At 42.5% G+C, this 25,031-nt stretch overlaps 1 protein-coding gene across 3 annotated transcripts; it reads right to left on the bottom strand.

The window, feature by feature from the left end:
• Positions 1-460: 460 nt before the first annotated feature.
• On the bottom strand, positions 461-19,429 carry foxn2a (forkhead box N2a). Of its 3 annotated transcripts, none has more exons than XM_054600674.1 (6): positions 19,300-19,429; positions 8,252-8,823; positions 6,122-6,246; positions 5,814-5,863; positions 5,128-5,196; positions 461-4,030 (listed from the first exon to the last, which is right to left on the bottom strand). In XM_054600674.1, exons 1-6 carry the CDS (start codon positions 19,415-19,417, stop codon positions 3,606-3,608), a joined length of 1,359 nt encoding a protein of 452 aa, XP_054456649.1. In that variant the 5' UTR covers positions 19,418-19,429; the 3' UTR covers positions 461-3,605. The 3 variants fall into 3 exon arrangements, with proteins under 3 accessions (XP_054456649.1, XP_054456650.1, XP_054456652.1); XM_054600675.1 differs by having other exon boundaries at positions 19,304-19,388; XM_054600677.1 differs by lacking the exon at positions 19,300-19,429 and adding an exon at positions 18,655-18,777.
• Between the last annotated feature and the right edge of the window lie 5,602 nt (positions 19,430-25,031).

Consider the following 25,031-nt stretch of genomic DNA (forward strand, 5'->3'; position numbering starts at 1 on the left):
CATTAACGTGAGGTGCATTTCTGGAAGCCTGCCATGTTGGTGCAATCAAAAGACACGAAGAAGAGGAAAAGGGGGAAAGAGAAAGTGTGGTGGAGCCGCCACACGTAGTGCCGAGCACAGCTTGTGCAGTCAAAACAGCTCTGAACTGCTGGTCTTGGTGGGAAATTTTGGCCAGCTGTAACATGGTTATGAGAAAAGTGAGAAACCAGCCACGTGGAGAGGGAGCTATTCTAAAGAATAGACTATTATTAACAAGAACTTCAATCTTGAGGCCTTCACAGCAGGTGGCAATGTTGATCAAAAGATTTAGCCAGTGTAGGCTGCTAATGTAAAGTGATGGCATTCTTGTGTTGTGGAGGAGAGTTTGGAGGGCAAAAAATGTGTCAAGTCTTATTTTCAGTGATAAAACACTGAAACTGAGCTGCTGCTCTGACTAGAAGAAAAAAGACAGTGAAAACAAGAACAGGTTTTTATTAATATTTTGTAATACCATATATAATGCAATTGCATATCTTTGGCGAAAATAAATCTTATAAACATTTTATCAACAGAGGTTAGCATACAAAAACCAAAAGGTGTGTCAGTCCAATAGACATGGCAGACAACTGACACAAACTGATACTGGGTTGGCAACTTTGTCAAATGCAATGGAAATGTTCATCTTACCCTTAGGAACTGCAACAGAAATTTTGAGAATCACATAATCAATATTCAATAACATCCGTCGAGCAATGAAGGAACTGGGTTTTGAGTTAGACGCCTAAATGTTTAGGTGGCTCATCAACAGGTCTGACTCATGTCATGTGAGTCTGATCCAGTTTTCAATGACATTCTGAACATTTCAACATCCCATAACAATACCTGGAAGCATGAGTTATGAGTGGCAGTTGTGATGAGAATAAGAGCCAAAATTCAAATTGTGGCAACTTAGTCACAATATTTTAACATGAACATGAGGCAAATGTAAAAATAAAAATAATGAAAGATTCAATCTTCATTGATGAACTTTTGCAGTACACCGGGAATGTGTCCATCTTAAATTTAATACCCCAGCTGTGCTTCAATTTTGGCAACAAAAGGTTTCAGGATCAGTGTTAATAAAACTATCCAGCCTAACAAAAAGCAAAACAAAACATCAAGAAAACCTGGCAGTCATGGTTAGATAAAAAATAAAAAATAAAACACCCGCTCTAAAGACAATAGACATTGGCAAAATACTTAATCACTATAACATAGTGAAAGAAAAAAAAGTTGTATTGCTGTAAAATAAGACGAGGAGAAAAACAAAATACTTTATAAGTGGAGTTCACAGAGGGAGAAAAATAAATGTGCCTAGTCATTCGTCTCAAATGACCAGTGTTTGATAGACTATGCATTCAATAATCCCATAAATTAATGTCATAAATAAGGTGATGATTAGTGAACAATAATTTGTTCTTTTTTTTCACAGCTAAACAAGACCAGTGTATGCAAGTATTACTTCTGAGAACTGCAGCTTACTCTGCTTAGAGCAGTTCCCACTCTAAAGCTACAAAAATAACCCAAGAGACTGGTTAAGTCACTGTACGGACCAGCGTCCTCTCCCATTTCCTGTTCGGATGATTCAGAAAAACTAGGGCATTGTTTCTTTCACAACTGCATTGTGGCAGCAGTGGAATATAGTTACCATGGCCCTTTGCACTTTTACATCAGTGGCACAAGAAAAATGTTTGGCACCGACCATGCATGCTATACTAACAGCCACTGTGACCGTGTGATCTAGTGCTGTGGGAAGAAATATTATGATTTTTCTGTTTTATTACCCCTGTGAGCTTCCATGCTACCTTGTATTGTACGCTGCCAGCAAACAGCCTTTTTAAAAAGCTAAAATGAGAATTGTGGCCTTTTACACAAGCGGCTCGCAACTTCCCCTCAGTGAACTGCATGCAATCAACCGACAATAAACACTCCATTTCACAGCTTGAGAAGAGAGCGTGCACTTCCTTATTTTGTTCTACGGGGGGAAGAACTGTAGGCACAACATAAGAGCAGCAGAGGTCTTCAAAACCTCCGGTTCTCTTTGGCCATGTACTGTCCCCTTCTCATTCTTTACATTTGAATATGCACCATGATCCGCCCCTTTCATTTATCTGACCCAAACAGACACACCCTCCCTCAAGTTGTGAATTAAGTTTGCCACAGGATCAGCCAACAGAAAATTAGCTTAAGAATTTTTGTAATTTTCTAAAGTACATGGTTCCAAAAAAACAAGGAGAACTGCAACCCCAAATAAAGGAGCGAGAAGTTGCGTTAATTTACCGTCCCCTCCTTTCTATGATTATTAACAAGCTCTGCGTTCAAAAGGACCAGAAGCAAGCGGAGTACCAAGCAGCCCTACAATACAGCTGTAGCAAGGAGATCGGTCATTACACCAATCACATTCATCGGAGCAGATTGATTACTTTGTCAGTAGTGGAGAAAGTGTTCGACCATTTCAAACTCTTTCTGTCATGACCGTCATCTCAGGTTTAGGCAGAAGTCGACATGCACTATGATACACACACACACGAACACACAAAATAAAATTAAATCTATGGAGGATAACCTATGAACAGGCAGTGAACATCTGGCAACACAGGGCAGATGTTCACTTTGCATAGGCCGTCACCAAACATGTGAATATATGTCTGCACAATTAATGTCAAAAACACACTGATGAACAAAGGGGATCGACAGGATGAGCAGTTGATTTGCAAAAAAAACAACAAAAAACAGCTTTCGTTTGTATAGCACTGTAATGGCCGCATAAAACTGAGCGCAGTAGTATAGCTAACTTTGCAACTAAATTTGGCAGTGGCAGAGTAATACTATTTCCACATCTTGCTGATCCTGAATTAGAGCCAGAGCTTGTGTGTGAGTTTATCGCACAACAAGATAATAGTACTACTCCATTCATGTTCTTAATTGTAAAGTTTAACTAGCATACTCAACTCGGAAAAATTGCCACCATGAAATAGAAGTTAAAAAAAGTTAAGGTTGTGGATAATTATTGCATCTCTCTTACAAGAGGATTCATGGAGCAGGAATTCCTTTTCAAAACAGTGGCATTTTTTTTTCTTTAGCACGAAAAGGAGAAAATGATAACACCAGGAGGTTAGGTTTTGTCTGTTACAAACATGCACTCATTCGCTTCATAAATAGATTCACTTGGAAGAGGATACAGGTTTGAGGAGGAAGCATGCAACGCTTTGAGTTATAAAACCTTCAGCTTTTCCCATTTTGTCTTTTAGAGGAAAAAAATTCTTGAATCACAATCTTCTAATCCAACAGAAGCAGGCAGGTCATTTTGGATAGGTTTTTTCTTGATGGTTCTCCGTCGCCCAAACACCCACCCCCAGCAGTCACCCCCGAGTTACAAAAGTCTCTATATGGCTTTGTTCTCCTGTGTGAACGATACTATTGCCATTTGTTTTGTTGGACAGGGATATTCCCAAACAAAAAAAGGCTCAAAATGGCCAATGAACGATCAGATAAGGAGAAGGAGGCACACTCGGACACACGATCAGGGGTCAGAGGTTAGGGTTCACAGGGTCCGGAGTCTGATGGGGGGGTGGCAAAAATAATCTTCATTTCCTGTTAAGTTTTGTGCTCTTGACAGTGCGTTTGGAGCCCTCTGTGCAGCTGCGTATACCAGCGAGGTGCAGCAACGACCCGGCGGCTTCTTTCAGCTCCTCGTCCAGCTCTGGCTTGACCTCACGTCGTGCCCTCTTACCGGCGGGCCACTTGATGGCGGGCGGACGTCGAGATGTCTGTTGGACGCCCCTCTCGTCCCAGAGGTCGGAGTCCTCGTCGCTGTGGAAGCCCTCGCTGCCGGCGCGGTGGGACTGCCTGCGGTCGCAGCCCCCTTCGTCCAGGGAGGAGAGAGACGAGGAGGAGGAACGGGAGGAGCAGCGCTGCAGGGCTACGCTGCTGTAGTTGTGGTCCTGCTTTGGATCACTGCTCACCAGTACGGAGTCGGGTCGGGAGAGGTCAAGTGGGCCGTCAGAATCGCCTGAGGAGAGCATAAGATTAAGAGAGTGATAAGTATACATTGAAATGTAAAAGCATATATTTTCAGTCTTGTTACAATATGGCAAATGCTCTAAATATTGCATGTCATGTTAAACTCGATTCAAAGTTACACGCTTTAGTTGGCTTATAATAACTTGAAACTTACCAAGAAAATCCAGTAAGTACTTATGTTACTTTACGGTTAACTAGATATTGTTTTTTTTAAGATTTATTTTTACTGTAGAAGAAAGAGCCAAACACAGTGAACCATAAACTGTATCTTTGGCCCGCTTTGTTTACAGATATAAAGCAGAAGTGAGAGTTGACACAGCCCAAGAGGGAACACCTGATTTAAAAATGTATTTTTTACGCATGTTAAAGCAGACCATTGATGGGGAAAGTAGAAATATTAGCAAAGCCGAGTCACACTGAAATAATCTTTAGAGGGCTCATGCAGTCATTGAATCATGTTAATTAAGTAAAGGCTAATAAAAAATTATGATCTAATGTAAAATATATGCAACAACAGCCAGGGTGTTTGATTGAAAAATAAAAATCTGATCTCAACACATTTTATAAACACAGTAGATATTTAACATGTAGAACCCTCCTGCACTAAAAACCCTTTCTGAAACTGTCTTTAGTTTGATTTTATAATCAATCATATGTAAATATGTATAGCTCAACCTTTTGGTAAATACATTCATTTGTTTTCTGGCGTTAATCAGTGAGCGTTAAATGTTCTGGTACGTGGATTTTGTCACATATGGACGGAGCCAGATGAGCCGTTACCCCCTATTTACAACCTTTGTGCTAAGCTTACCGGCCAATGGGTCTAACATTTCCCAAATGTCTAACTTTTCCTTCTAGAGGAAGAACGTCTGCAAGAAAAATTGTATGTAATCAGGTACAAGTAATGCTCTGGAAACCTTTCCTACACAACAACCAACATTGTGCTTGTAAGAACAGCTGACTTGCACACAAATGAAAGAACACAAAATAAAAGAAGACACAAGCAATGACAGGGTGGTATGTCGGGGGTACAGGAGACAAAGAGCTGGAAGTGTGAAAAGTATGGCTGCTTGTGGATTCTCTTACATGGGTCAACGTGGTGCCCAGGGGCAGAGTTTAAGAGCATCATGGCAGTGGCAGCATCAATGTCAGACTCTGGAAGAGGAGAGAACATGCATGATGGTCAGTCCTGAGGTGTGAAAGCATGCTAGCATGGCATCTCTACTCGGACTGGGCTCCTTTCAATCATTTTAAACCAGGGACAGAGTGACCCAATCAATGCTCACTGAATGGATTGGATATGCAGAAGGTTCACCGAAAAACAAACCAGAGGATGAATTGAAGCCACCGATACTGCATCCGATTCTTTTCAGACCTGACAAAGTGTCTAAAAGCCTCATAGCTCACTTCTGGGGCTCTAAATTATTAATGATTACAGTGAGACTGAGTGCTCAACACAGCACCAGCGGAACCCTCTGCCTGTCGTCAAGGTTACAAATCCAAGAGGCAGAGTGGGGAAAGAGGAGGCTGATGCATCGACTGGGAGCTCTCGACATTATGGTCTACATGAGGCATCAATGACTTGAAAGCAACAAATCAAAAACCAAGAGTTGAGGATACAAGCACAGTGATGCTGAATGTTCTGGGGCTGAAATGTGAACAGGCAACATAATCAAAATACCACACAAACACAAGCTAAAAAGAAACTGCAGTGATCTGCTTTGAATGTAGATATCAAGGCTTAAAACCGAGCTGGTTTGCTTCTGTCTCACCTTTGAATGAGCAGCCTTGTAGAAAGAGGTGGCGAGGGGGCGAGGAGGCACTGCAGAGGGAAAACGACAAAAGTGTGTCTTGAGTTTGTAAAAGGAGAAGTAACGAAAAGTCAAATGTTACCCTTTCAGTTATTTAAATGAAAGGATCAAATGTCAAACAGAAATACAGACCTCCAAAGTAAAAGAAAAAAACCTGTTGCGATTATGCTTCGCTAACAATGCCAAAGTCCAATACATAATTGGAATATGGTATTACTGACGCAGATATATAATTCACAACATCCAGAGGGTGACTGATGAAAGATTACCTGGGTGGGGAGGCGGGTGGTGTGCAGAAGGCATGTGCGGCAGGGAAGTGCTGCTTCTTAAGGGCTTGGATCAGGTTGGGGCGGTACTCGGGGTCAACACACCAGAGAGAACCTTTTCCGTTGGCCTGTAGGAAAGAGCAGGGACAGTCAAACTTCTAGCCCTGGTTCCAAAGTAAGAAATTGCCAGAAACTTTTAGCAAGAAACTGTGAGAAGAAGTTAGATTATTTTTAATCAATGATGGTCTGATTCCTGAGCATTACACAACTGTGTTAGAGGAATACCATAGGTTTGTCAAGAATTTGTCCTTTGATAATGTGTAAACATTTTCTAGTAAACAAACAAAAGTTATGTTTTAATTCTCACAAGAACGTATTGTGTGTATCCTTGAAGCCTAGGGAACATGGAAAAAGAAAGCATTTCATTCCTCATCATACATTTGCGCAGCAGGATTTGTTTTTTTGAAATCATGCATTTTTCATTTTCACATTTGCTAGCTTCCAGTCTTTTTCCCTGCCCTTGAGAGCGTATCCTTGATACACTTCTTTGCACGTTAGTAAAAAATTTTAATGAATTTAAAACTTGAAATTTTTGTACCTATTTCAATACATCAGAAGTATTTGTCAATTGGCCTACTTTCACATAATTCCTGAAAATCCTCAGCTGACAAAATCAATGAGCCCTGCACACAGCAGCATAGTGATGTAATGTCTCATTTTTCACAAACGGCAAAAAATGTTAAGGCAACGGCACGACATCATAAACAAAGCATTGGAAATAGCAAACGCATAACTAGGAATTCCTTAACGGCCTAAACAAAAGGAGGAAATAACTGCTCCTCGGCAGTGTGTGAGGAGCACATTTGTCTGTTAGTGATGTGTGCGCGAGTGTGTTAAGTGTCACTTTATCTGATGGAGGCGTATTGCCCAGTCTGGGAGGAGAATAGAGTGAGGGAGGGAGGGAGGAAGGGTGGCGAATAACCTTGACTCAGATTACCAACCAGCCCTGATGCAGGAAGAAGGAAATGTCTCCATGGCAACGGAAACCACCAGCCAGTGTCATGTGAAACTGGTCTCTCAGCAGACGAAGGGCTCACGCTGTGCACCTGCATGCTGAGCGGGCCTGCACCGCACCATGTCGCTACTCGCTGAGTGCTAACCGCCATCGCCTCCCATGGTGGGAGAAATACGAGGTCTTAGACAGGCACAGCCCTGGCACCACAGGCTCTGCCGGTCGCAAGTCCGAACTCATACTGGAGCTCAATATGGCTGCCATCGTGCCTCTCCCTGGATCAGTACAGTAACATGCAAATTAGGTTGCGTCTGACCCAGGACTGTGCTTTTAGAAAAATCATCCTGCTGCTCTCTAGAACTTGAGCAAGAAATGCAAGCTGAACCACACTGAAGGGAAACTAAAGAGAAGAGCCAGTCTTGTTTTCAAACAAAAGCAACCCTCTCTAGCTCAATTCTGTACGTCTTCTGTTCCTCCACACAATACCCATCACAAAAGATTGGAAATATAGTAAATAAACTAATTTCCCATTCAGTTCACAAGAACGTTTGTGCAGGATATTCGGTTGGTTTTATCCTTTTGTCACGAGCATGTGCATATGAGAAGGTCAACTTCTCTCTTTTTTTCCTTCCTATGCAGGAACACAAACACAAATGAGTCACACGTAACTCTGCCAGGAGCAGACTGACAAAGATTCTTCCAATGAACTCATCTCTGCACTGCAGGTCACGCTGGCTTCCTTTTTCACAGTTTGCAATGAGGTTTCCAAAATGGGGGTTGCTTCTCTCCCTGGTTTTTGCCAGTTGCACTACCTTGTAGCGTTTCAGGAGATAAAGTCCTATCTTAGTGTGCTGTGTTTGCATTTCCTCAGAATGAGTATCTGTAACCTTGACTGTATTCCACCGTTATCGCAGCAGAGTCAGAGGTCCTTGCGGCTCTGTTACAGTCCCCGGACACTGTCACATGAGTCACAATGCAGCTACATACTGAAATGCACCGTTTGGCAACAGCGTTTTGATTAACGTTTGGCCTTTGAAACGTTAATATCACATCATCAACAGTTTTGAGAAACATAAACTGAACAGTGTGGTTTTTCTATGGAGAAACGTTAAATAACCTACCTTTCCCAAACTCCTCTCGACCTTGCGGAAGCATTTGTTCAGGGACAAGTTGTGACGAACTGAGTTCTTCCAGCCAGTGGGTGCGTTGGAAAAATAAGGGAAGTGCTCAAGAATCCAGCCATAGATTTCTTTAACAGGCAAAGACTTGCTGGGAGACTGCTCAATGGCCATGTAGATGAGGAGAGAAAACGAGAAAGGGGGCTTCGACTTCAACGAGTCCCGCTCCCTGCCTCTGCCGTGTGACGAGGACGAGGACGACGGGCCCTGGTTGGAGCCGTAGTCTCCCTCTATGTCGAAGAGGGGACTGCCGCTGGGCTGAGCTTCCGGACCTCCCAGGGTGAAGTTCTGAAGCAGGTTCTCGTGCAGCCAGTTGAGGTTGGTGAGCTCCTCATCCTCGGTACCTCCAGTACGATCCACGCTGGTCGCCAGCGGACTGGACGCACACTCTGCCTCAGGGAGTGTTCCCACGCCACAAACGCCTCTGAGCCCCGTCCGCTCCTCTTGCATACCCGGAATTTCCGTTTTCTTATCTGGTGACATCCCAATGATTGGACCCATTAAATCAAAGAGGTCTGGAGAGAGAGAGAGAGGAGAGAAGAGGTTGTTAATGTTAGAAACTTTTTTTTGATGGTGAACTGATTTCATAACAAAGTTGGCAGTATGAAATAACTGGATGCGACATAATGGAATGATGTGCTCTTCCAAGCGTCAGCCTTGTTTTCCTAGGTCCTCCCTTGGGGCAAACCCCCTGTGGCTGAACTCGTCTGCCTCTTTTGCACCTGCTGGCCCTCTCCCTGCCCCTCTCCTCCACGCCTGGCGTGGACGGAGACGCTCTCAGCTCTCCTTCCTCTTGACTCCGGCCGAGCACCCTTCGAGGAGGTCCTCTAAAGCAACTGAACCGACTTAAGGCTCCACTCCTCAACGCCCACCTCGTCTCAGACAAGAACCGGCTGCTTGTTAGGTGTAAATGAGCATGAAACCGTCCGACGACTGCAGGAATGAGTGGAAGGCCTCCGTCTTACAGAGTGAATGGCTCTTATAAACTGATCTGCATTCAGCCAGGATCAAGTCTCAATTTGTCACATGCCAGATTAAGTAGTGTAAAGAGGCTACAGGCACTAGGAAATTCAATATTGCCAGAAGCCCTGTATCATTAACTAATTCCATCCAAGTGCCATTATTAATAAGACAATGATACTTTTTCACATCAGAGGAAGGATTACTGGCATGTCAAAGTGTCTAAGTTGAACCCAATGCAGAGCTATGTTTTTAAGTAAAGGCACAGAAAAAGATATGTCCGAATCTCAGCACGCTAAAATAAGTAAAAAAGCACTTTTTAAAAAATAAAATATTGTCCAATAAATCTGAATATCTGTAAAACCATAAAATACAAGATGAGGTCTTGCACACTGGTTGGTGAGGCCAAGAGCACAAAGAGATCACTCTTTGGCTCAGCTCACAACAAGCTTTATGTCCTGGGTGTCACCATGACAACCATGCCATCCCTTCAATTAAGAGCAGCCATCCCCACAAACAAGATCCATAGATACAATAAGAAAATAATAATCCATGCTGGCTGGCTCCGCCACAGATGAAGCTCCTGCTGCACCCAGTGGGTGGACACCAGATGCCCCGGTCAAGGGGTGGTCTGGGATCTTCTGGATGCAGACGGAGATGGGAGCATAGAGCAGGAGGGATGGATAGGTAGGTAGGTAAAGGCGCACAGAGAGCGGTGGTGGATGGGCATATCTTTTCATTTCTGTGATAAGATAAGAATTGGGTCAAATTCGAGAGCGTTTGCACAGTGGGTGAGACAGGAGAGGGACGCGCACACACACACACACACACACACACACACACACACACACACACACACACACACACACACACACACACACACACACACACACACACACACACACACACACACACACACACACACACACACACACACACACACACACACACACACACCAGTTTGTCAAAGCTAGTGAGGGAATGTGGGGGAAGGAGGACGCATTAGTGCATTTATAAAATGACCACTCAACCCTCAATGATGGGATAAACATATAGCAGGCTGGTCCTATTTTTGGTTTGGATTTATGTCTAAAATTAGGGTTTTGATTATTTTAGACTTTAATGTATATTTGTTTAAGTTTCTGTCAGAATTGTACATCCTGTCTTTATAAGTGACGTCATGCCAGCTACATTTAGTCCTGCATTCGGCCCGTCAATCCTCACACCAAGGAAATTTACTTGTGAGCCGCATATACATTGCGACGAAAAGGGAAGTAAGAGGAAGAGCTTTCCAGGCCAAAGGCAAAGGTACAGGCAGAGTGGACATAGGAAGGGACATAACAATAGAGACATCCTTTTATGGAAGACAGGGAACGACAGAAAGAGGGCTAGAGAGACCGAGAGAAAAAAATGGAGAGAGTGAGCCAGCGGAGACTCAGTGGTAGTGAGGTAGGCTATGCAAGTTATCTTCAGTCTAGGATGAATCACAGCTCTAAGCAAAGCAGAGCAATCAGATTTGTCAGGCAGCGAGAGAACTGCCCATTTGTGTTTAAAGGAAATCTCTGCTCAAGAGACCAAAACATAGAAAGATATCTCTTGACATGACAGGTTTTTATGCTGAATATATTTAAAAATAGAAAGAAGAACTGTGCAGACAGACGAGCCTGCAGTTTTGAAAAAAATATATAATTTATCCTTCCAAAAAAAAAATCATATCTGAATTAGGCTATCTGTGTTCACATGCCAAATATCCAATGCTTTTGAAAATTAAATGTTTAGGCACGTTTTTACAAAGCGTTTTCTGTATTTCTGTTGATGCCAGAGGGAGGAGATGAGACCAAAGGCTTTAGGATGCCATTTGACAAGGATCCCAGACTTTTCTTTGAAGACCTACTTTAGGCTGTCCTTTTTAAGTTTAAGTCAAGCCTAGATCAAGGACTACGTTACCCAATAAATGCTGATGACAAACCTCCTTGACTAGATCAGGTCTTTCGTTTGATTTAAAAGGTGTGGTCAAAGTGGTTGTGGAGCCAGGGATAACTGTAAAACTCCCCATGGTTGTCCTTTCTTCTCCAACAGGCCATGAACGACTGCCCGTAAACGTATTCTGTTTTGTGGCGGGAAGATGAAAAGAAGTCACTGCCTAGCTAAAGCGTCGGACCACTGATTAACCTTAAAGCACACAAAAGAGCTTAACCTCAGTCCATCTTCACAGCCATGACCTCTCAGCTGGGCCCTTGGGTGCCAGAGAGCGCTTATCCTCTCTTGAGTATCTCCTCCAGGAGACCGTCATTTGAATATCAACGGAGGCCGGGTGTGGGATTGAGAAGGCAGCCTCGCATCCAGCCAAACACAGGAAGTGTTTTACCCTAAATGCAGCTGGTCAATTACCACTGCTGTTGCAATGATCCCAGTTATCATTGCTCTTATGAAAAGGCATCAAAGAGAGGCGGCTGGGACTGCAATGAATAATGGGACGCTGGTGTGCAGAGGGGAGAGGGAGCTAATAAGCCAGACTGGCCTGTTGACTGCAGCATCCTTGAAAATACACCAGAGCTGCAATGGCGCTGACCTGGTGGCTCATCTGCAAGTTAAAATAGCCCCGCGCACCGCCAGCCTCATCATATTCATGTGCAAACAGGCAGGCGCTAACAGCAGGTGCCAAGGCACATTCCCCCCCCTTTCAAACTGCTCTTTTATCCTGTTAAGCACTTAGCCTATTCAAAATTACACAAAGACATATGGAGATGGCTTTAAGTGGCAAATCAAGCCGTTGATGTGTCAAATATGTACGGGGGAATGTAAAGGAGACGATAGCGTCATCGGAAATGAAGAGGTGCTGATTTGAGATGTTTTCTGGAAGTGAATCTCACGATCTGGACTCAGTTGCCACGGCAGCCAATGTTGTAAGGGAAGCAATTGTGCTCATGTCTGTGCATGACGAGAGAGCTAATGTGGGGAGATCAATACAGGCGGAAAAATGCTGAGGCCAGCAGTCTGCTGCTGTTCTTCACAAACCTGTCTGACAAAGAGCAGTGGGAAAGGCCACAGCCAACCTGGATGTCATGGCACCACTGACTAAGTGCCATTAAGGCAGACTTCACAAAACCTATTCTTGCTGCGGGACTAATAAAGGATTATCTTATCTTATCTTAAAAAGCTATTTTGTTCAGTAAAAATGACAAACTTATCATTTCTGATGTAAATAACAGATTTCAGAAAATAGAGATTATGCATGTAAACTGCCCTGCGTTCGAGCACGGACGCACTCACACCGCACCCTCTTCACAAGAAATAAACCAGTTGACACAAACCAGTTACACCTCTGTCATACGTACACAAAGGTGTGTCTCAAAGCCCCATGGCGAGAGCGGTTATTTGAAACCCTAACTGATATTTAGGTGACTACCCAGCCTGTCTGGGGCTCTAAAAATGTGAATGAGACAAAAGGGGGGCTGAGTTAGAGAGTGTAGAGAGAGAGAGAGAGAGAGAGAGAGAGAGAGAGAGAGAGAGAGAGAGCGAGAGCGAGCCAAGTGGCAGTCTTTTTTTATTTTTACTGTGAGGATCAAATGATGTCATCACAAATAAAGCATCCATTAAGGTTAAGGCTAATCAGGCTACTGTATAAATGATACATTTTCAAATCAAGCTACTCAATGGATTCAAACTATCTACTCAGAGCCCGAGGTGAGAGCGAATGAAACAAAGCTTGCACAAAGCATTACAATTGGCCCCACACTCGGCGCGTACAAAGGAGCAGTTGTTTTTGCTCTAGTCATGTTTCAGTAGTGCTCAGTATTCACCTCACAGTTTCTAACAGAGGACCGGGAGGGAAGGAAACACCTCCTGCCTGTTGAGGAAGTTCATTTTCAGAAAACAAATTCAGACTTCACACAGAGACAGTTAGGCGCGCTCTCCACCTCAACAGCGGACTGGAGCAGCGAGAGGCCGAGAGGTAGCGCTCATTCAAGCAGCAGTATTTACTTTGGCGATCTATGAATTCCAGCGGCATGTAGCTTATAGACTGCTGACAAACAACCAACTCAAACCCAATGTATTGACTGACGCAATCACGTCAACAGTCGGGGAAAACAAGGTGACAAAACAATGGGTAATTATTGTGACGTTCGTCGAAGGCATTAACTTCACACAGTGACTTCGAACTCAAACACACAGGACTGCACTTTGACTGTCAACAGAGGCGAGGCCTTCAGAGGTACAGGCCTGCCCCCAGCCAACACTGAAACCTTATCTCTTGTGTCATGTGGCCTTAAGTTCAGTGTGCAAACACTGACCCCCAATCAGCTACGCACAAATCTCTTAAACTTTTGAATACCAAAAGCAGCATTGATTGAGAGTTTATTTGCTTTTACACTTCCAAATACTTTTAATAAATGATTAAAAAAGGGGATATTTCAGAAGTTTCTCTATCTTTGAAGGCTAAATGTGAAAAGTGCAGTTGTAGTTTCAACATAAGCCCTTCCAGGAATGTGCTATGTATGAGATTACTTTCCAAGTATTTCCAAATGACATTTTGTAGAAACACAGAAAACACCAATAAGGCTTTGCAAGAAAGCCAAATGACAATTCCTTAAAGCCTTCAATTCTGAATTATAGAGACTCTAATGGAGCCCTTCATAGGTATCCAGGTCAATTACAGTGGGAACACAGGGCTCTCATAAAAGACCCAGATAGACCAGCATGAGGACGGCTGGAAGTACCTTGCTTTCGAAGAATGAAAACATTTACTGAAGCTTCTGGCGCGCACTAATCAACTTAAATCCATACAAATCAAAAGCTGAACATGCATTAAGTAGCGGTAACATAACATGAGGTAGGCAACAAGTTTTATTCTTCTGGCAGCACTGAAGGTTAAGCTATCTACACTGTTGTTTGCCAGGAGTTCAACTTCCTTTGGCTGTCTTTGTGTTCCCTTCAATGTGGGTAAAGGAGGATCTCTCTCCCCTTAAAAACAAGCAGCCATTTTGTTATCTTCTTCTTTGTGACAAACCAGGTAGTGGTTTATATGCTATCAACAAAACCCTGCTTGCTATGTGTACAGCCCACATGGTCACAATTTAGGGCTGTATGTGTACATCTACATAGGTTCTGCACACACCCTCACAGACATGGTTGTATGGCGACAGATACATCACAAGGAGCAAAGCGGACCCTCACGGACATGTGGAAAGTATGAGTTGGCGTTGCATTTCTGCCTTTTCTATTTGTCTTTTACTCACATATGTTGCAGCTTCTACAAATAAATAATTATTGTACAACAAGAAATTAAATCAAGAAAAAAAAATCAATAATAATATTTAATCTTTCTTCATTAGGGCTCTTACAGTACCTTTGTTTTTTTGAGTCTAACCCACAAGAACAGTTCTTGTAGAAACTCTCAGTAACTCTCAGTGCAAAAAAATTGAGATTTGATAGTACCTAAGGCATAACTTTCACCATACAACACTCCGCAGATCCTAGAGAAAATTAGTTGAAATTATCATAAAACAAGCTTCAGGGTGCAACATCAAACAAGTTTTTCTTTGTATATTACTAAGGATACTATACAGAATTCAAACACATTTTTGGTGCACAGTCTCGGTTACATGTTCTGCTCAAATGAGGTTGACTTTAAATCTTTACTTTAAACTTTTTTCCCCCCCAACATATCACCATGGTGATCTGATGACAATGTAAGACTTTTAAAAATAGCAAAGCTCTAGACGTGCTCTAGTAAACTGAGCTGCGTGCTTATTCCTGGATTGAGCTGCTTCAAGTACAGACCCCCGCTATAAAACATTCAATAACACTGTGTGATGCATCAGTAAAACGTACATTTCACTGGCCGAACAGCTAACCAGCCCTTTACTAGTGCTGTGCTAATGACAGTAATGTTTTACATCTGTCTGCGGCACCTTGGCTGGCACTGGTCAGAAAAATGTTGGTAAACTGACAAATAATTTGTACATAAACTGGTCAGCCTGTGTTGTTGTTGTCATTCTGCCATCAATTAAATAAGTACCCCTTAATTCAACCGGGGTCGACGGGACAAAGACCCATTGTGACGCAGGACACAGACTTGCTTCCCTCCTTCTTTCTGTCAACAAGGAAACGGTCGCATCAGTGTTGCTTTCATTGAGGCTGGCCCTAATGGGCTGCGTCTTGAGTTCAGCCCGTCAGAAACGAGACAGGCACGGTCAGAGAGGGGCAGGGGGGGGGGGGGGCGCCTCACTATAGAGTCAGTGCATAACCACTGTGACCAATCAAGAGACGTAAAACAATAACTGGAGTAGACGGAGGGGCGCCACAACAGGAGTACATTGCCCATACACAACTTCTGTGCACACACACACACACACACACACACACACACACACACACACACACACACACACACACACACACACACACACACACACACACACACACACACACACACACACACACACACACACACACACACACACACACACACACAGGAGGAAGAAGAAGTGAGGAACAAACGTTCACATTCAAACTATGTATTTTTAGATTTTGAACTGAAACATGACATGTCATGACATTACCTAAAATATTTGAGCACAGTTTGGGACAGCTGTTAAGTGGGAGGGTAATACATGGCATTTAGCTGAACCCTTTCCTCTAAATGATGTGAAACATGACAAAAACAGACAAGCTGAGAATCAGAACCGCACAGGAAAACAAAAGAAGGGCAGCAGCACATACCCTTTACAGAAGTTTACATTTGCATCTCAAATTCAGAGCTACCACCTCTGTTTGATTTGCAGAATGTCACAGACCCAAGACCTCACACTCCCGGGGATATCCCTCCTTCAAAACACCGGGTGTGAGCAGGTGACGAAACACACATGTGCTGCTTTAATTATTCAAGCCGACCACCACAAGGCTGCATGAAGCAGTAAACTCCACAAGCCAGAAGGCCCACGTCAGCAGTTAGAGCTGGAGCTCACTGATTGGTGACTGATGTCAGATAGATATGTGGTTGTTCAGTTTAACAACCTAAGGCATCATAATGAGTGGTAGAAGGAGATCAACATATTCTTTATGAAAACAAAAGCCTTTAAACTGATTTTCTTTGGCTGCTAAAAAAAAAAAAAAAAATCAACTGCTTAAACTTAAGTAGCATAGACTTGTAGAATTTCCACATGCTGTTTATTTACATTAAATAATTTTCCACTTTGAATGTGTAAAAACCCTGCAATACGCACACAACATCCTAACTAATACAATTAGTACAAGTGAACAATGACTGCCAGCTACCTTATCCTGCCAATCATGTAATTATTCAACCTGTGCCATTACAAAGATTTAAAATAGTCAGTAAAATCAAAGTCACAAATGACTTGGTAATTACGGGGTGTTCAGAGAACAGTGGGTTTTAAAGCTCTGAGCTTCTCTGTTTAGCCAATCCATGAGAATCCAGGTTGCGACTGCGTTGAGCAATCCCAAACGTTTCTGCCACACGGGTCAGCTTTCGTAATGAATTTAAAACCACAGTCACTCTTATGGCTACAAGAACATTTACTCTAGGTCAGAGTACGCAGCCCTGTGATAAGACTGATTACATGGCAACATCGCCATTTTGAAATGCAGATTCTTTACCCCTCTTGCTTAGATAGGGTGCAAAAGTAACAGCTACAAGCTACAATGGAGTACCATGCCACTTCCTCATTAAGATTTGTTTTACATTATATTCAGTATGTCTGTGGTGACTGAACAAGACAACGGAGCTTCACTGGATCTAATGTATGTTGTACACTAGAATGTAACTTGATAAAATTGTTGTGCTGTGGTGGTCTCTTGCGTCACATTGCCTCAGTGTGATCGTACACCCTCTGAGGAACATCTTCCTGTTCTGTCATCTGTACAGTAAAATGGGGTAACTTCTCAGAAAAGTGACACCTATGTGTTTTACCAAGTTGTAAAAATGAAGCGTGGCATTCCTGGTAGTTCTAGAGGAGCTTAAGATATATTTGTTATCACTGTGTTTATTGGTAATAAACATGAACATGGAGCAATATAGTAGAAGTGTGTGACTGGCAGGGTATTACTCTTTTGAAAAATGTTTTAATCCACTTAAAAAGCAGGCCAACACACCATGGTTAAAACGAAATAATTAAGAATATATGAAAAAAATGATATCATGACTGACGTAATCAATTGTGAAATTCACAATTTGTTCTGTCAGTTTAAAGCTATTATCTGTAAACGCATCTGAATCTCTCAAGTCTGACAGAAACATTTTTAAACATTATGCACTGTGAGCCGACCCATAAAAAAGATAATGATATTCACAAAGACATTGCGGAATGCGTCCTAGTTCACCTGTATTTCACCTCTTTCCGAGAAAAAAAGTCAAACCATAAAGTAATGCCATATATGGAAACTACAATGTCTTATTCCAGCCATTCTAATAACCTTATGATGGTGCACAACTAAGTCAAATTCAACTCTACTACAATCCTTCACTCCCTGTAGTTACTTAAGCAGTTTCACGTCAGCAATAACAGCATCACTGGGTTACGACAGGTCTTATTTATAGTAATGAATGTCAGTAAAGTTAAAGGACCCTGGTCTATTCTGGGAGGCAGAAGTCCTTCCCCTTCAGAGGCTTCTGTGCATACAAACATGTACCGGAGTGGATACATGCTAGAACTACAAACAACAGCAAAGACAACAGATGGTTTGACCTACAACGTGACCATGGAGATTCTGGCAATAAAAATAATGGCAGATTGACAACATCTGTTTCTTTTTTTTTGGTCTTTTTCTGTCCTTTAAGCTCCTGTTGCCTTTGTCTTCTATTTATCGCTAGGGCTTTAACAACTGTCAAGCAGGAAGAAAGGAACGTCAGCCTACATTAATGTCATAACCTCACCAAAAATAAGACATTTCCCCCCCCACCCATCACTTTTCTTCCCAAATACACACAGAAATCTCAGCGCACACTATGAATTTTAGATGAGGTTTGTCCAGTCCAGTAAATAAAACAACAACAGGCAGCAGGTAGACAGACTACAAGGGCAGACAGCACCAGACACGTGGAATAACATAAAGAATATGAAAACATATTCAACAACAACAACAACAACAACAACAACATATAAACTACACACAGCTGGATTCAAAAAGAGCTATTTTTCCTTCACTCTCACAATGTTGGTAGAGCACTCTGTATCTGGGACAATCTTGTGATAATCCATTACATCATGTGCTTTAGCTCGCCAGTGTAGCCTCCCAACCTCTGGTACAGCCGATACATACACCATGAAATATTCAACAATCTATACATGCGAGGAGAAAAAGCATGCGTCCTGAATTAAAACCGACATGTATTGATTTAACATCTCTGTCTATTAACTTACCACTTGAGAAAACTACGCGACAGCCACCGGTGGAAAACGTGAACTGAAAGTGCTGTTAAACTAAACTGTGCTGTGTAGACGGTGGCGTTACTCACCACGGAGGACAGGACTACACTTACCAGCACCCACAGCCAGCCACACACAATGAGGAATACAAAGTTACAACGCAACGGATCGGACTATTGCACAACACTTTCCACACAAACTCGTTACAAAAGTAGCACACATCTCCTGTTCGTTACACTGTATTCAGCTTTGATTAAAGTCGGCTGTTCTCCAGTGAGGATAGGTGAGCTCAGCCAGCAGCACAGAGGCAGAGTAGCGTTAGCAGTAGCTCGCTGGGTCAGGGACCCACGGCTAGCGTTAGCACTAGGTTTTAATGTAGATCATTACAGTCCTGTATCATTACCCTTTATGAAACCATAACCCTCCTTTGGTGCTACACACGTGCGAGCCGACACAGCAGGGAGAAGTGACGTTCACGTGAGCTAGCTGGCCACATGCTGTCGCCTGCTCTGCCATGCTGGCTGCTCTGAGCAAAGTCACTTGTGACCACATTTACTTTTCTCTTGTTCGCAACACAGCCCGCATCCACCCGAAACACCACGTAATCAGAGAAACGTGTAATCAAATAAAAACACATACTTACAATCATGCACGGCGTGCCTCGGTGCGGTGTGTTTAAAGGCAAGTCCGTGCGAGGTTTATTCAGATGTCTGTCTCGCACAATGTCAGAGATCAGATCAGCAGCTGCTTCCTCCATACACGCAGCGCGCAGATCACACAGCGCACGGCAACGCTACCAAACCCCTAGCCGTCGTCATAGCAACAGGCCCCCTTCAGCCAATCAAAACCCCTCCCCTCCTATCTCCCCTGGCAACTGCCGCAGCGCAGGGGCAGCGTGACCGCGCACGCCATCCTATTTTGCATCGTGCAATGTGCTTTCGCTTTTATCGCCGGCTGCTTGTAACGTAACATAGAGGAGGGAGATATATATGTGTGTGTGTGTGTTGTAGTGTTTTTTAATAAACATTTTATGAATGATAGGGTATTCAGTGGGAAAAGTGATGGGGTTTATTTTAATTCGATGAAGTGTGTGAGTGATCAAGCCGGACGGGTCCCCCCCCCACTCAACAATCCCGCGTTATTTAGGCTACACAAACACCTCGGGGCGGAGAGAAAGGATGTGTCACCACACCCAGCCTCGTGACGATAGTGGACCTTCAACGGGGCCCCTCCCAGAGTAAACGATGATACAGGGAGCTACCGTGACGTGTATACACACAACAGACACACGCTGGTTGATGCCTGAGCATTTAGACAAAGCACAGACAAGAACTGGGAAGAAAAAGAAAAAAAGCACAATTATGTAGCCTACTTTCCCAGTCTCGGATGAAACTCATTCTCTGTGGATGTGTGGAAAATCAAAAATGCACACGAGGGTTGTTCACATGACTTTACGGATGTGCTTGTAGAGCCACAGGAAAACCAGTCTATCTGTTGAGTGCAGCTGTACTGGCCAACTGACTTCACACCAAACTGTAACTTTCACATAACGGTGATACCTTACTCATCTCAGCCACTCCATTTCATAAGCGTACACGAGTAGCTCTCTGTGGACTGATCTAATAGCCTCCATGTTTGCTTTTACTGTGTCTAACCAAATACCGGCCATGCAGCAGTGCTGTTCCATACCGGTGTGGATGCACACCCTTGTTTTTCCCCTTTTACTAACTGGACAAACAGGCTTTGCAGTGGGCAATGGCGGCTTTGTGTCAGAGCGAATACCTGAGTGATACTCTGGAAATACTTTTTGTTGATCTGTGGCTTGGTACTTATCATTAGCAGGCTGCTTCAATGAGTTCCTTGTTTATCTTGGGTCAGTTTGTTCAGGGAGGCCTACATTACATAGAAACACTTGTGTTTACTTTATGCCAGAATAGTATTAAATGTTGCAACATTAATTTGTCCAACAAAGAAGCACATTAAGTGATTTATCAGTGGTGGCAGAGCACTCTGGATACCATTATATTAATTCATTCATGATTTTGAGCCTTCACTCAGGTTTCTGTGGCATGATTTTCCTGCACACTGAGCTATTCTTAGGGCCAGCAAGCTGCATAGTCTCTGCCCCATTTTTCCATCCAGTATCAGTCCTAGGGATGATGAAGTTGCAAAGCTAGCAAGTGAGAGAGAGGAGAGCAAGATGCATTAATAACACAGGGAAACAGTTGATTGTGGATGCTCTGCAAAGACGGACCCATCAGTCAGTGTGCCTGCAATGGTGCTAATCTGATTGTAAAAGCTGTTAGTCTAAAACAACATGCCCCACTGACCACCATCAGAGATCTTCTAAATGGTACTGGAGCATTTCCTGGTCCATATAACATGTTGTCTGCCCAGAGTGCTGATGAATGACTTTAGGAATGATCCTTTTTTCTGACATGAAAGGATAACAAAAAAGTCTTTGTGAGAACTGTGTAAACTTAACAATGGGGGAGAATAATTACAGTAAACAGCTCCCTTTGTATCAAAAGGAGCGAGGTGAAGAATAGTAGGATTACAGACTATGAGAGGAGTTCATGTAAGGCAGTAAAAGTGGTACTGATGGAAGGGATGAACAATGAGGAAGCTTGCCTGTGATGGAGAGTAGTGGCCGAGTGTGAATGAGGGTGTAGTGTGTCTTAGCAGCCAGCCTATGGTGGCACAGCGGTCAGGAGGCCTGCTGCTTTAATGGTCCATAAATCTGTGTGGACTGGCTGGTCTGATGCCGCCCCAGTGAGACCCTCTCATGCGGAAAATGAATCAGACCGTTTTTTACGGAGCGCAAGTGTGGAAGCTCTCACCCTCCCCTTACTGCCAGCGAGCCGATAAGAGCTGCTGCACACGCACGGCACTCCATTTCAGCAGGTCTGGAGCTCATAAAACTCTCTATTAGTGACAACCCCTGTTCGCATGCTGCTCTTCATTCAATCTGTCCTCTTGCCTTTGTTGTTACTCTCTCCCTTTTTCTTTTTTCTCATTACAGCTCGCTTTGGTTTTCTGGAGTGGGAACACAGATGTTGACACTTTTGGTACACAGACAGCAAAGAGGTGAAAACTGTTAAGATGAATCACATTCCAGAAGAAATTCTCTGTAGATTCAATATAATCTTTTGTCATTCTGTCAAACACACACACACACACGTACCCTGAATAATACATTTTGCATATCCGTTATAAATATGCCAGGAATCTTTACTCACACATATTTAGAACAATAGATACTGTTGTGTGATGACAAGAAAAATGCATTCTGGGAGTATGATGTTCCACAAAATATTTACAAATATGCACAATTTGCCATGCAGACTTTATCCAGTATTTTCTCTGGTTATTTCCACTTCATGTACCTTGGACAGGTGAAGACATGGAATGTACTCAGTCGCTGTCCTGGTTTTACATGTTGGAACAAATACCTGCAGTTGTTAAGGGACTGAGACCAACAGACAACCGGTACTCTGAGCTAATTAGTTTGAACCTCCTTTGAAATGCGAAGTGGAAGAGTCATCAGGAGAATTGTGACGTAGATTAAAGAGCGCTAACACACATACACACATGCACAGAAATGCATGCAGAAACACGCGCAGACACATTTGCACACTCATGCACTAAGGCTCTATGGCAACTACTTTTCCTAGATAAGTATAGTCAGTGGGATTACTGGTTAAACAGGTAGTATTTGCATTCTCTCCAGGACGAGAAGGCGACCTCAACTGTGGGTTAAGCTGTTGTTTGAGGAGAGAGCACAGAACAAGCATGACAGACATTTTATTTTTATATCTATAAGTATTCCTAAAGGCTTTTCATGAATGTCTTTGCAGTCCAAATAGGGTAAATGATACTTGCATGCACACTCTAACCGTTGGCAGAGCAACCAGGCGTGGTCAACTTGTTTCAAATGCAACACTTTCTTTGTTCTCCAGGTTTGTTTTCCCTGGAGGTTCTCCCAGCTTTTGCCTGCAGTTATCCTCAACTGAAGAGCGTGTTTGCCTACAGAAGCCTTTGTTTGACAATCCTCTCAGCTAACCGGGTCTCATGAATTGTGTCAGCAGTTTGCTGATTGCTTGTTATCTGTCAGCTGATAAGTGCCCCCTTTAATGCACATGCAATAAAATGATCAACATGTAGGGCAGAGGAATGATCCTTTCAACAGTCAAACAAATATCCTGTAATTCTGTATTGATTCAGTATATTTGTTCAGGCTGGATCGGGCATACGCTTGTATAAACAGGCCCAAGTGTCAATTTGTTCCAGCAGAGGATTAAGCATGCCAGCATGAACTAAGGACAGCAAGTTCAATTTTACCAGGACTTAATGAAAAATAATTGTTTAATGAGACAGGACTGTTTAACTAGCTGCTTAGTGAATGGATTTTTACCCGTTTTGATATGTTAATCTTAGCAAGCAGTGCTCAGTAAACAAAGAGGTTAACAATTATGTAGTTGTAATGAAGACAAGACGTCCATTCCCTACGCAACACAGACATAACCAAAAGTACTAGTTTCCCTCTAGCAAGATGTGACGCTGCTTCATGCACAAAAGTTGCTTAACAAACATTATAAATGAGCTGTGTTACCCACTATGTATAGCTGCAGTAATCTGGCAAGTAATCTGGTATAAAAGATTGGTCACATGGTTCATCTCTGAAAAGGTCAGATGAATAAAACAAATCCCAACATGATGTAAAGAGTCCTTGTGAACCTTTATTAGGCCGTGACCACTTCTTTTATGATTCTAAAGAGTTGGTTGCAAAAAATAGTCCGTCACATTGTCAGTACATTCTGAAGTTTCAATATTTGAATCTTAAATAAATGATACATTCTTCTGTTTGAGTTACCCATCACACTGCATTACTGATTACGGTGTTAAGCAGACATTCAGTAATGTGTAAGTCGTTTTACTGTATATTTGTATTGACGGCACTTTACCAAATTTAATTGTATCAAGTGAAGAAAGGACTTTCCTTTCAACCATCTGTATTTACCTGACTAGTTGCCATCAAACACAAAGCATTGAACTTTGGTCTTTTTTTATGTCATTCCCTTCAGTGCTGTGCTTTGCTCTCTTTATTGACCAATATCAATGCTATCTCTTTGCGCTTTTAAGCACACTAAAACTGCATGACTTCCTTATAAAGGACCTTCAAATGGCCCTGCTAAACAATACACCACATGCAGAGGCAATTGAGTTAACCCATTGATCCCTGGCTGTTCTACGACCAAGCTAAATTTTGTTATTCAACCTTAATGACTGTTCCTTGCAGGCAAATGAACACTTGCAGTCAATTAACTGTGAAGCAGGAGGAGGATACAGGAAAGACAACCCACTTGGACATGCACCTATAGAGTTTTAAATCAGGAGTTGTGGAGACGTGAAGTCTGTAGTAACGTTCAACCGATGACTTCTTCACTGTAAACAACAACACAACACCAAAAGCTTTGTTCTTTGACACTCCCTTATCTTTTCACAGCATCGGGTCCTCCCCGCATTGCCTCTGTAACAAATGCACTTTATCTTGTGGGACAATAGTGGTCTTGTGCCCTGCAGTGTTGTCTGGCACTACCAGCTCCGTAGTGGGCTATGACACGTATGAGGGATTGTTGATGCTCTTTAAGCAGTGTGAATAAGTGTGTTGTGTTTTCACATGTGTATACACTCCAGTTATCAGTCTGCCCGCTGTTTTGTTACATTATACACAGATAAACAATTACATGAACTGTTACCTACAGTTTCAAATGATAATCTGGCAGTACAGCTGTGAACTTCCATTAAACCACCTTTAGGTGTTGGGGCACTTGAGACATCAATGATTCCTATCTCTGTACCAGCTTCAGTTTTAAGGGGCTACGTAGGAAGATTTTTGATCTTGGATTTCGGAGCTCAACTGATTTGATAAAATTAGAATTTACGATTTATTTTTAGAAATATATATCCTATATCAAATCCACTGTAACACCTGAACAATGATATGATCAAGATGAGTGGAAAACCGCACTGTGAAAATAGTTAACAAGAAAGCAAGCAATAAGTTAAGTTAGCTAAATGCTAACTGTTTGCTTAAAGTAATGGATAAATTGTAAAACAGATTGCTTAAATAAATGGATAAACATTAAAAAAAATGTTTTCTAACAATATATTGATAATTGTTTGATGTAAAAACTAGAATTAATATAAATATTTAAAATTCTTATTCAAAAGTAATGGATACAATGTTTAAGTTATGGATAAATAGCTATAGCTAAAGGGATAAATGGCTGAAATACATAAAAGTAATAGATAAAGGGTTGAAATAGTTAGCTTTAAGTAGCTTTTGCCTGCACCTTAACATTGACAGT

This window comes from Anoplopoma fimbria, chromosome 6, assembly GCF_027596085.1.
Source record: "Anoplopoma fimbria isolate UVic2021 breed Golden Eagle Sablefish chromosome 6, Afim_UVic_2022, whole genome shotgun sequence".
Classification (NCBI taxonomy): Eukaryota; Metazoa; Chordata; class Actinopteri; order Perciformes; family Anoplopomatidae; genus Anoplopoma; species Anoplopoma fimbria.

Excerpts from the sequence above, each read along its gene's own strand:
- foxn2a (XM_054600674.1), bottom strand. The coding sequence starts at position 19,417 with ATGGAGGAAGCAGCTGCTGATCTGATCTCTGACATTGTGCGAGACAGA. Across the intron at positions 5,864-6,121 it reads CCACCCGCCTCCCCACCCAG|TGCCTCCTCGCCCCCTCGCC; the intron begins GTAATCTTTCAT and ends TTCCCTCTGCAG. Across the intron at positions 4,031-5,127 it reads TGGGCACCACGTTGACCCAT|GCGATTCTGACGGCCCACTT; the intron begins GTAAGAGAATCC and ends TGCTCTCCTCAG.